Here is a 16,458-nt window from a genome sequence, read left to right on the forward strand (position 1 = left end):
ACGTACCTCTTCTAAGACTGAAGTGGAAATATAGGCATAGGCCTTTTTATCCTTACTTTGCCAGATTGCTAACTATTTCTCCTCGTCACGCTGATATGGTGAATTCCATTCTTTTCCTTCACACACAGATTCCATCCCACAAATCATTAAACCTTCTTGAACCATTCCTGATAATTTTCCTATCCGAACAGAAAATCCCAATTAAAAATACCAAGGAGTTCATCTTTTTTCAGATAATGACAGAATTCTTAAAAAAATTGTTATGATTACAAAAACAAAATTCTTTTTAAAAAAATCTGTTTCAATCATTACAGCATAAATTTCCTTTTTCTTTTTTTAATATTTTCTGTATTAACTTGCCAAAAAAAACTGATAACAACCCAATGGTTGTATATTAAAAACAGCCAACACAAAGTCTCCACCATGCACACCTCTACCAACACTGCTGACTCCACCAATGTTGTTGTGCACACTACCAGTCACGCCTCTACCAACACTGCTGACAGTTGAGTATTCAGGTCAGCAAGCACATCTTCTTCACTAGTTTACAACAATGCAGTCCATTCTGGTTCAATGGAGTTCGATTCAAGCTCTGATACTGATAAAAAATATGGAGAATTCCATTGATTCAAATGTTGTGATCTATATCTTAATTCATTCAATGAAGATTACATTTATACTTGAAAACAATAACTGAAAAAAGTGATAACTAAAAATACCTAATTTATAACTAAATCTCTAACTATATAAGAATCCTGAAGGATTACAACATATCTTTTGTTAAACAATTAAATTTTGGTGGCCCGTTGATTTGAATTGCGCACTGCATTGGCCAGGTGAATGCAAGGTGGCAACAAATCTGACCTTAGTTAATAGAACATGGATCCAACGACCCTCATCGATAAAGGTTTGTTATGGGCTTAAGCAACCCTTACTCAACCACACTCACCTGCCCCACTCGCATTCATTGGTCATCGGTCATCCAGCAGAGCTTAGCTCTGGCGATTCTCTCTAACATTCATGAAGAAACAAGATATTTTATAGAACTGCTGCATCAAATGGTTTGGTCCCAAGAAAATCATGGAATAAAGACGAGCGTTGAGCAACTAAGGAGCCCATTTTTTTTTCCAAATTGCTTTTTGAAGCTTTACTACTTGTTTGGAGGTCTTGAAATTCTCATTGTTTGGATGTTGTTTACATTTTTTCTCGCTTCTCTGCATCGCTCATTGAATAATGGTTCTTCAAAACATTGTTGGGGCCCTTCATTTTTTCTTTCTTCATGATTTTAGGTTTGCAAATTGCTAGAGTATATTGGATAGCCTTCCTCAGTGCTTTCATACTTTCATTTTATTTCCAAGTACATCAATATTATGATCTAATGCAAGAGACTCCACCCAAATTGGGCGCTCTAAAGTTGCCGTGGACTCTTCGAAGGTTGTGTTGATACAAGAAGGCCACATGTCCTATCCTATGATGATTTTGTACCAGAGAATGCAAAATGGAGATGATTGCCCACCTTCGAGTGCCACTATGATTCTTGGCACCAACAAAATTGTATGAGCGTCTTTCAACCCTATCTTTTTCTCAAATCTACAAACCCTCAGCGAGCCATTCCTCTTTGCGCAGTTGAAACTTGTTTGGATACCAGTGGCTGCCATGGCCTGCTTTGCAAAATATCATCGTGTACCTATTCAGTTAAATTAGTAAGTTGAGGTGAACCATATATACCCAACACTGCCTACCTGTTCTTTTTCTGCCTTTGTAGTAGTGGATGACCAATCAGCTAGACTGATGGGGACCCCATTAATAATATCTATGGTAGAATCTGAATCAGAATGATGGGTTTCCCTTAATTATAAAATTTTGTTTGATAATACAAAAGGCTAACAGAGATAGAGACCCTCAGATCTATCTACTTACAGCCCCTCTGCCCATTTTCATCTTACAGCCCTTCTGCCCATTTTCATCCGGGTTTTTACCCTGTAAGCATCCCTTTCTTAAAAACAATGGCGTGAAATCAGCTGATCTATCCATTTCATAATGCCTTTGGTAAAAAATTGCCAAATGCTTTAAATATATATGTGGTCCAAGGGTTTTTTTATTCTTTTTGGTCGCTGACTTTATATATTTCTACTAGCTATGATATGGGTTTGATGTAGAGGATTATGGTGTGTAAGCGTTGTATTCTCATTCCCCTTATCCTGGATTGTTCTGAGGAATAATATAGGGATTGTCAACCTGTTAACTGAATCCCTAGATGCTTGTGTGGAGGAAATTACTCTCCTTTCCACGAAAACAATGCACAGATTCTAGGTTAAGAATCCCTAGATGCTTGTGGGAAAGAAATTACTCTCCTTCCCACGAAAACAATGCACAGATTCTAGGTTAATGTAGGTCGAGGATTCTGTTTGTCTACTTCCTCTGCGTGAAAGCTGCTTTCAATTTAACTGAAATCATTCAATGTTTGTGCTGGAATCAAATTGAAAACCCTGAAATGTTTTCCTTAAGGGATTTTCAAGCAAAATTCATAGAGCAATGTACTAAGAATCAAATTTTGGAATGCAAACTTCCACCGACTAGTGTGGGAAAGCCTTTATGCTTTTGTTGGGATTTTTATTATGCTTTGACATTAGTGGTGATGAGATCTTAGGACCCAAGTTTGGAAGTAGTGGCTAGGAAGGGCAGGTTGAGTGAACAGAAAGTCTGCTGAAATGAAAAAAGAATATCTTTGACATGCAGAACTGATGGTAAAAGCCACGTGTTGAGTCCTTAACGGTCTTAACTCTGCTACAATGGCTGTCATGAAATCACATAACCTATATTTCTCATGCACTCATTGAACACCCTTGTTCATTACTTTCAGAAGCCTTGCTCACCAGTTTCTGATGATGCATACTGTTGTCTTGCAATGTATTATCTGGTACACACTTTTGTTTTGTTTGAATACAGAGGTGCCAAGACACTCATAGCTGAACAGTTCCCGGGCTTGCTAATTCCATTGGTTCTTTTAAATTTTGATCAGATGTTATGTCCCCGGATGGAAGAGAACATCCGCAGACTGATGCCGACATGGGTGAAGATAAAATTCACGTTATAGTGAAGAAATCATCTTCCTTGCAAGGGAATTCTACTCCTGCTTCTCAGTGATTTCAGTCATTGAATTCTATCAAATCCTTCCCTCTAGGTAGGCCAGATAGCCATCATAATACAGACATATTCTCTTCGATCCTCCCAGAATTTGACTCCCAGGGACTCCAGCTTCAATAGAGCAGATTATGTTTCTATGATGTCAAGCAAAGCAATGAGCCCCCTGCGATCAAATACAAACAATGACAATAGCAACAACAACAGCCCACATGTTTGTGATGCAAATTACCTTCATTCATCCCAAGGCCACACACCCATAACATCAAACTACCACGAAGATCATTACAGAGACCTTAATTCTGGGATTAGGACTACAAACACCAATTCAAACTGTAATGGAGGATTATGTCATGGATACAAGAGCCACATCATTACTTTAGAGCTCTTGGAAAATGGTATACAGCGAGATTCGGTACACGGGAGTAGCAGAGAACAACAACAACTACCTGGCAGCGGTCTCATCAATTCTGGCTGTAGGAGTTTGTGTAACGCAAATCATTTGGGAGTGAGTTTTTCACCTAATGTTTTGCAGTTGATCAATAGAATTCCGGATTCCAAAAACTCTACTAAGATTGATGATGATACCAAGGAATCACATTTGTTTGTTTGAAGTTCTAGCGGTTCCCCGGTGTCTGAAGGAGGTTTTCAATTGTTGGGTGGAAGCGATTTTAGCATGGGAGAGGTTTTCAATTAGATTCATTTTTACATCCTGCTTGGATACTACTTTGACAATATTTTCCTCGGAATGAATCGGATTCGTTTTTGGATACTACTTTGACAATATTTTCCTCGAAATGAATCGGATTCGTTTTTACATCCCACTTGGATACTAAAACAATATTTTCTATGAAAGGAATCAAATTTATTTTTATAAAAAGTAAAATGAGTGAAGTGAGGTTAGAAGAATTTCCTCAAAGAGGTTTTGAAACTCCCAAAGGACTTGTGGACTGAGGGGCTCCCAAATGACTTATGGACTAACTTCGAGTGAGTGGCTGAATAATTCTCAACTTCAATCGCCTCATTTAGTTGTTAAGGATTGATTGGTTTGCAGGATGAGGAATATAGAGGACACTGTAGTGGGATTCCTCCTGCAGAATCTGTCTTACTGAGGGATACACTTTCCACTCATGCATGCTCAGCCTTACCATCATAAAATCAAAAAAAGATGTACAAGATCTACAACTTGTAAGGGAAAGGTATCTTCTATTTAACTTAGGCTACCTCTTTATTAAAGAGTACCTTTTCGTAACATGAGCGGCAAACATTATAAACAAAATTGCATAATTTTTTTACTTTTTCCTATGCTACTCTTTCCTATGCTACTGCCTTCTTTGCAACATGTGGATGTTTTATAGAACTCTTTTTTTTAACTAACTCCTCGATCTTCTTTTCATACTATAATGCCTTCCCCTAAAGTAAATTGCATGTATTTACTCCAAAGTATTAAATTTTATAAGTTGAGCTCGATCTTCTTTTCATACTATAATGCCTTCCCCTAAAATAAATTGCATGTATTTACTCCAAAGTATTAAATTTTATAAGTTGAGCTCGGAGCATATAAGTTATTATGATGAAATTACACACCTGATAATAGAAGCCAAAATATGAAATTCAAACAGTAGCAAAATAAAGGCAAATAACATCATTTAACCAACAAAATCCTACTTGCAGAAATAAGAAAAAACAAACTCGAAATTAAATGGCCTTCTCATAGATTTCAAGAAAAAGAATCCACAGAGATTATTTTCAGTTCATTCTCCTTGGCATTGGATCATATTCCGCAACATGGCAACTTCGATCCAAAATTTGAGATCTTACGCCTGTTGAAGATAACTAAATGTTCTGCCTGCAACAAAAAATGAGCGTTGTTATCAAGCCCACTTTCTGTTGCGTAACTCTACAGCTGAACCAATTGAAGCCGACACCACTGGACTCTATATTTCACCAAGAATCTTGGAGAAATGCTAAAACGGAAATGAACCTGAGGAAGCCTCAGTGTTGATGTACAGGCGTGTATTGAAAAATAATAATAATGTACAAGCACTGTATGGTCTGCCAATTTACTTGTGCTTAATAGGCGACGCTGAGCTTGCCAACAACACTGACTGAGATTGCGACTGAGACTGAGACTGGCTCAGTACAGAATCTGAGGTGAGATGGACAGAACTTTGGGAAGGAGGATACAAACTCCCAGCAACAACAGAGTCACTTACTAGCCCTGGATCGTCAAAGTTGAGTCTCCCACTGACACGCCGGCTTCTTACACAGTAAGAAACAAAAACCAGTAGGTTATTATTAAAATATACAAGGCAATATATCAAAATCGAAGCTTATGAAATGACAGATTGTTTTTCCAGACAAACCTGTTCAGGCGATTGTTGATAGCTGTCAAATCTTTTGATGGGCTTTGATATGCACGAGTACTTTCTCCCACACAGGCGTAATAACTTTTTGAATTGTGTGAATTGAGATTCTCCATCTACAGAAAGAAGCAAGAAAACATTTGTCATCACTTTCGACATTGAAAACTATCTTCAGAATCTCCTCTATACAAACAGAAAAAAAACATGGGAAGAAATGAAAAAATCCAAAAAAAGACAACCATAAACATCTTAACATTACGATATCAGAAATTCGTTTTTCCTCCCTTGTTATTTGAAAGGAATAAAGGTTGCATAGGCCAAATATAACGAGCATTTTCAAACACCAGTGATGCCTTCTGCAAACAAGAACAAATACCTTGGCAGAGCGAAGTGGTGAAACATAGACATTATGGGTCGCAGATACTTTTTTAGGAGACATATCAGGAAGCCTCTGAAATGGTGATGATCCAGGCGATCCAGGAGATGGGCCTGATCAAAGAATCACGTGATGTTCTAGTTAAAATTCAGCTAATGCAGTTATTCTTCACAGCAGAGTTCTTGAAGTAGTCATGAAATGAAATGCATCCATACCATCACTTTTTTCTGTATCTTCAGACCCATGGCTCTGTTCTACAGCAGACTCACTGGGAGCAAACTTCACCAACAATGGCTTGACAGCAGGTATAAATACTCTATTGTAAAATGCAATAATATCCACTGTCTCATGCCCTAATTTCTGTTCAACGGGAGATCAGATTTGAATAAATAAGTATTTCTTAACTGACATGAGAAATAACTAGCCAAACAAGGGTAAGGCTACAAAGGCTGAAAAAATGTGAATAAATAAGTATTTCTTAACTGACATGAGAAATAACTAGCCAAACAAGGGTAAGACAACAAAGGCTGAAAAGAAATAATGTGAATAAATAAGTATTTGTTAACTGACATGAGAAATAACTAGCCAAACAAGGGTAAGACTACAAAGGCTGAAAAGAAATAATGTACCCCGTATCGCCTCGATTCAACAAAGACATTACGAAACACTTGAGGTTTGCACTGAGGTTGCTTCCTGTAGTTATTAATAATCTCCCGAAATGTCAAGTTCATTTGTTGGATCTGCAAAAGAGCTCACAACAGATTAAACTGGTTGTTGATCTGCAAATTCAGAAATTTATCAGTGCAATTTATATTTCAAATTGCAAGTAAAACTGACCTTTGCAATTCCATAGAAGCTACAAAGGATGACTTGGTCAATATGTCTATTGAAAAATATACCCGTCTGCTCTCTAAGTACAAGGTTTAGAAGCCGATAAACTTGTTCCATGGCAAGATTGGGTTGCTGAAGTCTATCAGACAAGCATTTGATTCTAATGGCAGCTAACTTAAGAACCTACACAATCAATTATATTCACATGAGTTAACATCAGTAAAACCTCTAGAATGTGGATTCAATATCATTTGTTTACATAAAGCCAAGCCAGAAATGAACAAAAAGATCGGATGGTGGTGCCAACATACCTTTTGGCAAAATACATATATTGTCGTGTCTGCACAAGTCTCACCACCTCCATAAGGATTTGGCCGTGTAGGACTACAAACACACCAAAAGATTGGAAGCAAAAGGTTAAACACCAAACCAACAAAAACAATATTAGACTATTGCTTATTCTTGAGAACAGAACCACCTCGCAAAAGCTGATTGTAAAGGAGGCTGTTGTCTTGATTTTACAGGGAAAGCTGAAAAGGCTGACGATCGCTCCTTCACTGGAGAAACAAAGCTATTATGTTCTCCCATAACTCCAGTTGTCTCATTGGAAACTACAGTATTAGCAAACCTCTGAGGAGAAGATGGGGTATCAACATTCGGATCTGCAGTATAACATTTGTCAAGTAACACCTAGTTAGGTGAAAGAATGCATATGGGTTTTTAAGTCGGATAGACTGTAAAGATGTTTTGTGCTTCCTGCCACTTCTAGTGGCTTTACAACATCTCTTTCCACTTGAAGAGAAACTGCTACTACAAAATTGGTTGAAACTACTGCATAAGTCCAAACTCTTCCCCACAAGACGAATCACTAAAGAATAGCAGCTTCTAATTTGAAATTAGATGTTTGCCAACGATCCATTGCATAGTCATAAAACATGTTTAAAAAAAAATTAATTGAAAAAGCATGGACATTAAGGTACAGCAAAAATACATGATGTATAAAAATACAAAAAGCATGCAAAAACTACAGTGGCATACATGTAAGGAAAAATGCAAAGTAATTCAGATAATTGAAAAAAGGAAAGGCAGTATCAGGCATTTCATTCATAGAAGACTTGAAAAGATCTCAACTTTTTCGGCAAAAAATGTGGACTTGCCTCCTTCATAATCATATCTTTGAGTTGGGAGTACTCCTATGGCATATATTAGTCTGGCACCAAATGGAATACAGAAAATATATTTTTTTGGAAACTCGGGAGTATTTGTAACTACTAACCACTATTTGAAAACCTCTAGCTATTGATATAACATAATATACTCGCAAGTGTCAATTCTACAGAGATGCTTGGAAATGCAGTCACAATAAGATGCAGTTTCAATATATGTTTCAGTAAAACAAGCATACTATCTTAGATAACACAAAAAGATATTATCCAAAAACCAAAAAAACAAATAACACAAATGGTGAAATAGAAACAAAAAGTGCAGCAAGATAGAAGGATACATTGCAACGATGTGTGAACAGATAATATTAATTACCTGATGAAGCCTCAGTTCTCTGAGGGATTGCAGTAGGGGCACCATAATGCATTGCAATGGCATCAAGCGAGGGCATTGGATCTGCTAATAGACCTAAACGATTGATTTCTGCCGAAAGACTGGGCTTTGCTACAATCAAGGAATTGTACATCGAGGAGCCTTTCTCCCATGCCATGGATTCAAGTATTCTTTCCTCTAAACTGTTCAGATGTCGTTTTAACTCTCTTGGAAGAGTTTCCTCGTGCCTTACAAAACTCTCTATTACCTTGCTCAAATCAAATGCAGTTATCCCAGATCGCTCAAGAACTGCAGGAAACATCATTGTAACTGTCTTATGAGTTGCTAAAACAAGTTCTGAAGAGCAAGCAAGCATGCACCTATGGAACCTTTCATTAGTCAACAGAGAAGTCAAGTTACGGCTTCGCAATCTGTTCGACTCTGCTCTGCACATGGCAGCCAAAACCCTGTAATACAGCTTTAATGCTTCCATCCTACGCTGTTCTGCCCATATGCTATCCATCAAGGATGCACTCTGGAGACTTCCAGCAACACATCTTTCCCCAGGTGAACTACTAGGAAAAATTGCTTCTAGTATTATTCTTGCTCGGTGACTTACATCTGCGGTAATGTCCCTGTCACATGATGAAAGAAAATGCCCAAGCTCTGAAGAAGGTTTTGGAGGAAGTGGAGCTATAACAGTTCGAAGCCACTTTGCAGTTGTCATTGCTGTGCTCACTGGTGTAGGGGGTGGCATCTTAGTACTGGCAGTGGCAGAGCTCTCTTTCACAGGGGATGCAACAGGAGAGCATCGTGGAGATGGTGGACTTGTTATTGTCTTTGTAGGTGAGGAAATACTATCAAATTTTCTCTGCGGAGTTTGAAATCAATATGTGATTATTCTTATCAGACAGCTGACTGCATACAAACTACAAAACTCCTGAAATAGTAAATATGTACCATCTAAAGAATCTAAAATGCATATTTTAAAGTTTCCCTGCAAGGGAACGAGTACAGACCACGTTCACAGCATGCTAAAAACAAAACTATTTAAAAAGCCATGTGCCAATCTTGAGGTGTGGCAAAGACATGGCACTGCAACAAAGTACGGGAAATATCAAGATAACATACAAATAAAAGTAAATCTAAAAGCAAAATATTTAAACTTGACAAAAAACAAAAAAAAATGATACATGAAAACATAAAGGCTAAAATATGACCACAAAAATTTGATACACGAAAACATAAAGGCTAAAATATGACCACGGACTTGAATTGAGACTCAAAGCCACATATAAACTTCCTCTGTTTCATCCGAGGTGTATTTGACAAGGCAAACAAAACAAAAGTACAAAATCAACTCCTGAAGTTGCAATGAACAAAATGGGAGAGAAGACACAAGTTTTTCAAAAATGAACAGAAAAATATGATAATAGTCTCATGCATATAAAAAACTTCATGAAATTCATTTAGGGGCAAACAAAGACACAATAACTTAAACCATTTAGCTTTGACAGGGCCAAGGGCAAGCATTCTACTATAACATAATTATGCAGGGTTGATTAAGCATTCTACTATAGCATAATTATGCAGGGTTGATTAAATTATGAAAGAAATACTACTAAAGAATGTGTACACATGGATGGATACCTACTATAGAATGTATACACAAAGGTTGGATATGTCTTACCTTCACTCCAGACACAGTGACAGAACCTCCCGAGTTGCTTCCTGAACCAAACAAACTATCCTCTTCATTCACAAACATCCGCTCGTCAAGTTCCCCTCTATCATATATTGCATCTTCATAATCTTTTTCTAGGATTTGAATGCTTGATACAAGTGAACTCTCTTCCATAAGACCCTCAAAATAGGAGAAAGTGTCTGAAAGATTGAACCCAGATTATATTTCATTCATCTCTGAATAGGCATTCTATTACATGATGAAAAATAAAGCACTGAATAAATCACAACCTGTGTCAATATCCTTTAACTCTTCTGCTTGGCAATCTGAAGCTGGACGTGGGGTTTTCTTCAAAATTTCAACAATTAAGTTATTGGCCACTTTAATTGTTTCTAGCAAGTCAACTTCTGACGCATGAAAGATATTGCTTAGAGAAGATATAAGATCAACTCCCTTGTCGCATTTCCTAACTGAATTAAAGCATATGTTAGTAATTGGATTGCCAGAGATCAGCCAAACAATCCAAAAAATTAATAAATAAAAAGCTGATCAAACCAACAGGGGATTACCAAAGCGTGTAGAGTCATCAAGAGAAAACCTCCTGTAACGGATGGGAACATGCAAAATCAGAATAGCCTGCAATAGAGATCTTGCCCCAATTAGCACATTATGATGAAGACTCGAAATCTAACTAGCAAAACAAACATCTGTTCACAAAAATTAACTAAGCCTAATTGCTTCATCATTCTGCAACTAACCAGAATCGACACCAATCCATTTGTGCAAGTAACCATGTCTTTAAATCGGCTAAAAACATGGATTCTAAGTGCCAAGAACAACATCCAACCAAATCGGAGATAGGCTGACACAGGCCCACAGCCATTTGCTACCGCTGACAAACTCTTATCCTCAAGGTCGTTCCCTGACAAAAAGAAGTCCTGGTACGCACGTTTAAAGTGCCTGATATCATGATGAGAAGATTTGAAAAAAGTGATCAACATAACCATTGCTAAACATTCTCATTCAAGGGTAAAACTCAGCACAGAAGAACATTTAAAACAAACAAATTCAAGCATGAATAAATACCAACCTAGAAATAATAGGAATGCAAAGGAAAAACTCAATGTGTATTAAATGAAGAATGTTAATTCAAAATTTATTTGATTCAAAACAGTGTTGCAAACATCCCGATTTTAACACGAAAAAATCGTGAGATCGCGATTTTTTGGCCTCCTAGATTTTTGCCAACTTTTACCAATATTTTGGTGGTATCTTAATTTTGCCAATGTTTGCCAAAATGCAGCCGAATTTTACCAATATTTTCTCGATGTTTACGATTTTTGGTTTTCTGAACCCTTGCCGATTTTATACCGATGCCAATGTTTGCAACATTCAAAGTTCAAACACTTTATCTGCAACTACTATAGCCTAGTGTGACTTATAAATGTAAATGGTTAAAGAATCCTCATCTGAAACCAAAAAAAAAATAGCAATTAAGTTGATTGACAATAAGATCTAATGGGAGAAGAGGCTTCCAACTCAAGATGGGAGGACTGAGTATCGCAATCAGCGCCTACTCATGCCACCAAATGGTAAACTTCAAAATGTCCTTCTGCTGCTCTGTTGAACAATCCTCAACCTGCAAATAGTTTCTAATGTTGAACACAGGACTTCTTAGCAGCTTCAGACATCCATCATTACCCACACATTCTAATCAGCATGATAATTTTAACAGTAAACATGTTCTTGATGAAGAATTTAGCTCTCACGTACTTGATATAGTTAGCAATCTTATAAGGTTCCAATCATTTTTGAACACATACAGACACTTCCCTTGCACTTCTTTTAAATGATTAATGCTTTTTGCATTTTACAAAACCTCAAATTGCTGAGGTTGTCCATGGAGTGGAACGTGGAAGTAACATGAAGCAACAAGAACATTTAAAATTATCACATGAACCAACAAATTAAGAATTACTGTTATATATCTACCAACCTTAAAATTACTTTACAGTCACCATGTCACTCCCACCACATTTAAATGTGTTTACATGGGTAGCTTCTTTTTAACTGTCATACGCATTCTCAAAGCATGTCATAAATGCAATTATTTGTTGTCACAAAATGTAAGCTCCTTCCCATGTCAAGCCTTGAAATCTCAAAAGTATTGTCAAGCCTATAATGCATAGATTTGTGTTGAATCTGTTCTCCTTCTTCCAAATTTGAAGTGGCCAAGCTATATTTTCACATAAACATGGGATGAAACCTTCTTTTGTCTCTGAAGTGTTTTAAAATGTCACCTCATTATATATCTAGACTTGCCATTTACTCCAATATTATGCTGGCATGGCCCTCAAAAAACTCAAATTCATCATCATATATTTAACTTGCAAAAGGTCTGCTCTATAGAAAACCTCGTGAGCTTGCAGTTTGATTTTCACATGTATGTATCAGACAAAGGAGAAGCCCTCTTAAATCAAGTAAAACTTAATCTTATGCTACTTGCAGCACGAAATAACAGGGCTATGAATACAGAAAAAATGCAAACATAAGGCATTCAAACTACAAAGAAAAACTAATTGCTACCAACATAATTTCCTCCAAGTTTTCCATAACTTCTCCCAAGGAAAATCGAATGACAGTTCATGTATGAACCCCAACATACAAGGATTCAAATTTTGATAAGATTACATCTAATTCTAGTCCTATTGGCATCCAAGGCATTCACTCAGTGAAAGCCATTTCTTTCAAAGAACCTTTGATTTACAAATAAAATTATGTCCGCTTTGAAACTCTAACTCCACTACGAAGGTGGCACTCAACGCAGATATTATCACTTACAAGACTGCAACATTCATGCACCCTTCGAAACTTAACACTACTCTAGTATCAATTTTTATGGAACACAAATTCAAATACAGTAGTTGTTTCAAATGTATATCATTCTAATGGAAGAAAGAAAGTGCTAGGCATAGTACTATGTCTTTTCTTTGAAGCAGAAGAAACTGATGGACTTTTACCGTTCACCCCACCTCCCAGAGGGGGGGTGATTGATTTAGAGAGCACAGGTCACCAGCCTCCACGACTTCCCTAAGAGAAGTCGTGAGCAGCCAAACTGCTATCGAAAAATTGCAAATAGTCATAATAACCATGGATCCATGACAAATTAACTACTAATCTGGATTCACCTGAAATGAACAATAGCTATTTAAACATAACACCAAATGTAGACTAAACAAGGAAAGAGGAAGATATTAAAATCAATTCCAAAATCCAAGTATTCACACAAAAAATGAAGTGTAAAGGACACAAAAAACAGCAAAAACTTCTAATATGAAGGGGCTTCCATCAAATGGTTCTGAAAAAAAGAGTCATACTTCACTTTCTAGACTATGGTGCAAATGAACTATACAAGAAAAAGATAAATGCATACCTGCATAAAAAAGTCATGTGAACAAAATTTGCCTGAAGCTCTTTTGCCTGTTAACCAACACAAAATCAGTGAAGAAACATGATTGTGATTAAAAAGATCTGCAGTAGGCAAAACTAAACATTGGGAATAGAATAACGGTAGACTTCAGATTACCTGAAGTTTTTTCTCCCAGTCATTGCCATAAAGCTTGTTCAAAATAGAGTCTGCCTTAATGAAAAACTGTGGCATTTCATTCAAGAAACTCGCAATCCTGCTCACAAAGGAAAACTAGGTGATCAGAATAAATGAACACAAAACTAAACTCTTACAAAAGGGTTCTATGTTTGAGATTACAATTATTAAACAAAAGACAGTTGGTACTTGATCTTTGAGACTTTTAATATCTGATAAAGAGTGAAACCCGTATGGTTATTCGCTTGGTTTCCTTTATTAACACTATTCCCACCGATCAGTCGCTTAACAGTATACAAGACAGCAGCAAACCAAAACCGCTCATGATCCTCTGGCTGATATCAAAATTTGCACATCAGTCAGAATATTTTGGGGTGATAAAAAGAGTTTGAAATTTACAGCACGCCTAATACCTGTCAAACTATTGCTTAAAGCTTCGAGAAAAAAAGATGAAAACCATTGATTTCCCTTAATCTTGTCAACATGAAAAGATACCACACTAACAAGCCCTTGTAGAAAAGAATAAAACATATTACTTTTCATTAAATCAGAACTAGATTTATTTTTTAAATAGGAAAAAAATTTGAGAAAAAATTGCATAGAACAGCCTTAAGTATTAAGGAGGAGCAAGGACAATACATTCCCACTGTCAGGGGCTGCAATAATCGCAAATAGAATATGTTTGGTTTCTCTGAACAAACGCAGTGCTTCTTTCGTTGCCTCATCGTCCAGGGATAGACCGCTCTATTTACAAAAAAAATGACATTATAACAATTTCCCAAACAAAGTCATAGAAAGCTTCATTTCAGCAAAAATATCCAGCATAATTTCCCAAAAAAGTGGCGTTAGCATCTCTTCCAGAGTCCAAGTCCCACAAAGCTTCCTCCCGGGGCAAAGCAAAAATTATATACAAAACAAACCGTTACCTTACAGAAATTTAACAAACGAGCTTCCATGCCATCTACTTTTCGACTTGATCCGTTTGATATCTTTGAACGTTTAATGTCTCCCATTTCAACTGATCCCGGACTCATAACACAACTCTCTGCGCTTTTAAATGCACCTTGAAACCTCCCTTTGAATGATCATTCTACCTCAACCGCTTGCTGCAACAACATTTACACCATGCGAAATTACGCCTCGTGGAGTTATTTTTCGCTACAGAAATTTATCCAGGTGATCCGTAAAATAGAACATGTCAACGATAAGAGACATGGTAAATAACCGCCACTCCTTCCTTTCCTTTCATTTTCCGGAAACCGATATTTACTACAACGCAGGCTAAAAGCCTGGTAAACTAGCGTCCTGCAGCAAAATTCGTTGCTTATAGTTCCATGACATAAAAAATGACCCTACCTTAAAGTTGCAGTTCTTTGCCAAAACTTAAGCTCCTGTGACATATGCTAATTGCTTCTACTAAATATACTAACAGGAGCGCCTAAATAAAACGAATCTAGCTATGCATTTACGAGATTTAAAACTCAAAATCACGCATAGCTGAATTCACATCTAAAAACTTAAGCTTCTATGATATATCATATATGCCAATTACTTCTGCTAAATTTACTAACAGGAACACCTAACAAAATGAATCTAGCCATGCTTTTACGAGATTTAAAACTCAAGATCCCGCACAACTAAATTCACATCCAAAAACTTAAACAGAAAGGACTCGTACCTGAATTCGACACTCCACTGAGGGTTTTACCGTGATCTTCCAAATCTCGTACGAAAACGAACTCATCGAAACCGAATTTAATATCAATCGGTGGCTCTCGATGTGTGGAATCCGATGACAGCTTGCAGCAGCGATTAACCGCAAGATTTTAACAACAAATGGCACTCGCTGACCAGGGTTCTGAACTCGCGGAGTCCCAATGTGGTCTCCCCCTATTTCTTTTGCAGTGGGTTGTTACTCCTGTTTGCCATAAGCTGTTTCCCTTGGGGCAATGATCTTGTCGTCGCGCGGGAAATCATACATACATCTGCATAACCATGCCATGCAAGCACACATACATACCATACCCATACTCAAATTCACCCTTGTGGAAATAAAATAAATATATTTATTTATAGTAAATTCTTACTGTTATTAAATTTAAAAAATAAAAATAAATAAATTTTATTTATTATATATTTAAATTTTACAAATTAAAGTTGAATTTTTATTTATCAGATATTTAATTTAATAAGTTAGAATTTTGATGGTAACCAGGTTTTAGAGAATTAAATCCTTTGTATAAGGAAATATGTCTTTTAAATTTAAAGGAATTATATTATCTTAAATATTGTATTTTTAAATTCAAGGTAATTGTTGTATTCTCTTAAATATTGTATTTTTAAATTCAAAGTAATTGTTATATTATTTTAAATATTGTATTTTTAAATTCAAAGTAATCGTTATGAAATAAGAATATAATTATAAATTAAATCTGATGAGATTTATTTTAGGGTGAACAATGAATATTATGAGATTTGTTTTTATTCGTAAAATGGTAATTACTAAATATATGGTTGTATAGTTTTAAATGTTTTGTAGGTTAGAATATGAGCTTTTGAATTTAAGGTAATTTTGAATACAACGTGGTTGTATAACATTAAATATTTTGTATGTTGGAATTTGAGCACTCGAATTTAAAGAAATTTTGAATACAACTCATATCTCGATATGAGAGTATTTGATGTTATACAATTAGGTATTTAGTGCTCGTGCTTTACAGATCAGACCCATATCCAACATACAAGGCATTTAATCCTATGGAGTTAGGTACTTAGTGTACCCATGATTTACAATTAGGTATTTAGTGTTGTTAGGTGCTTAATATACCCATGATTTAAAATTAGGTATTTAGTGCTTGTAGTGGGTTACGGATCAAAATAAATTATGTATTGTTGTATTCAAAATTACTTTCGATTC

General features: G+C 36.3%; 1 protein-coding gene and 1 pseudogene across 9 annotated transcripts; one reads left to right on the forward strand and one right to left on the reverse strand.

The window, feature by feature from the left end:
- Positions 1-70: 70 nt before the first annotated feature.
- Positions 71-15,479, reverse strand: LOC149200366 (retinoblastoma-related protein-like). Of its 9 annotated transcripts, none has more exons than XM_089402684.1 (20): positions 15,220-15,479; positions 14,468-14,647; positions 14,181-14,285; positions 13,731-13,876; positions 13,524-13,620; positions 13,371-13,417; positions 10,696-10,897; positions 10,507-10,573; positions 10,228-10,407; positions 9,944-10,137; positions 8,257-9,124; positions 7,196-7,379; positions 7,029-7,101; positions 6,724-6,900; positions 6,516-6,626; positions 6,102-6,246; positions 5,887-5,999; positions 5,511-5,626; positions 5,212-5,406; positions 71-116 (listed from the first exon to the last, which is right to left on the reverse strand). In XM_089402684.1, the coding sequence occupies exons 2-20, from the start codon at positions 14,573-14,575 to the stop codon at positions 86-88; spliced, it is 3,159 nt and encodes a 1,052-aa protein (XP_089258810.1). In that variant the 5' UTR covers positions 14,576-14,647; positions 15,220-15,479; the 3' UTR covers positions 71-85. The 9 variants fall into 9 exon arrangements, with proteins under 9 accessions (XP_089258810.1, XP_089258811.1, XP_089258809.1 ...); XM_089402685.1 differs by having other exon boundaries at positions 5,212-5,403; positions 14,468-14,846; XM_089402683.1 differs by having other exon boundaries at positions 14,468-14,846.
- On the forward strand, positions 137-4,696 carry LOC149200367 (auxin efflux carrier component 2-like; annotated as a pseudogene).
- Positions 15,480-16,458: the final 979 nt, after the last annotated feature.

The sequence above is a fragment of the Pinus tabuliformis genome, chromosome 2_1, assembly GCF_031772625.1.
Source record: "Pinus tabuliformis cultivar Carrire ecotype Pingquan chromosome 2_1, CPIR1, whole genome shotgun sequence".
Lineage (NCBI taxonomy): Eukaryota > Viridiplantae > Streptophyta > Pinopsida > Pinales > Pinaceae > Pinus > Pinus tabuliformis.

What these genes read in the sequence shown, in the direction of transcription:
- LOC149200366 (XM_089402684.1), bottom strand. Translation starts at nt 14,575, where the DNA reads ATGAGTCCGGGATCAGTTGAAATGGGAGACATTAAACGTTCAAAGATA. An exon ending in TCACTGTGTCTGGAGTGAAG is followed by an intron (nt 9,125 to 9,943) that starts GTAAGACATATC and finishes CAAACTCCGCAG; the next exon opens with AGAAAATTTGATAGTATTTC. An exon ending in TATATGTATTTTGCCAAAAG is followed by an intron (nt 6,901 to 7,028) that starts GTATGTTGGCAC and finishes TTGATTGTGTAG; the next exon opens with GTTCTTAAGTTAGCTGCCAT.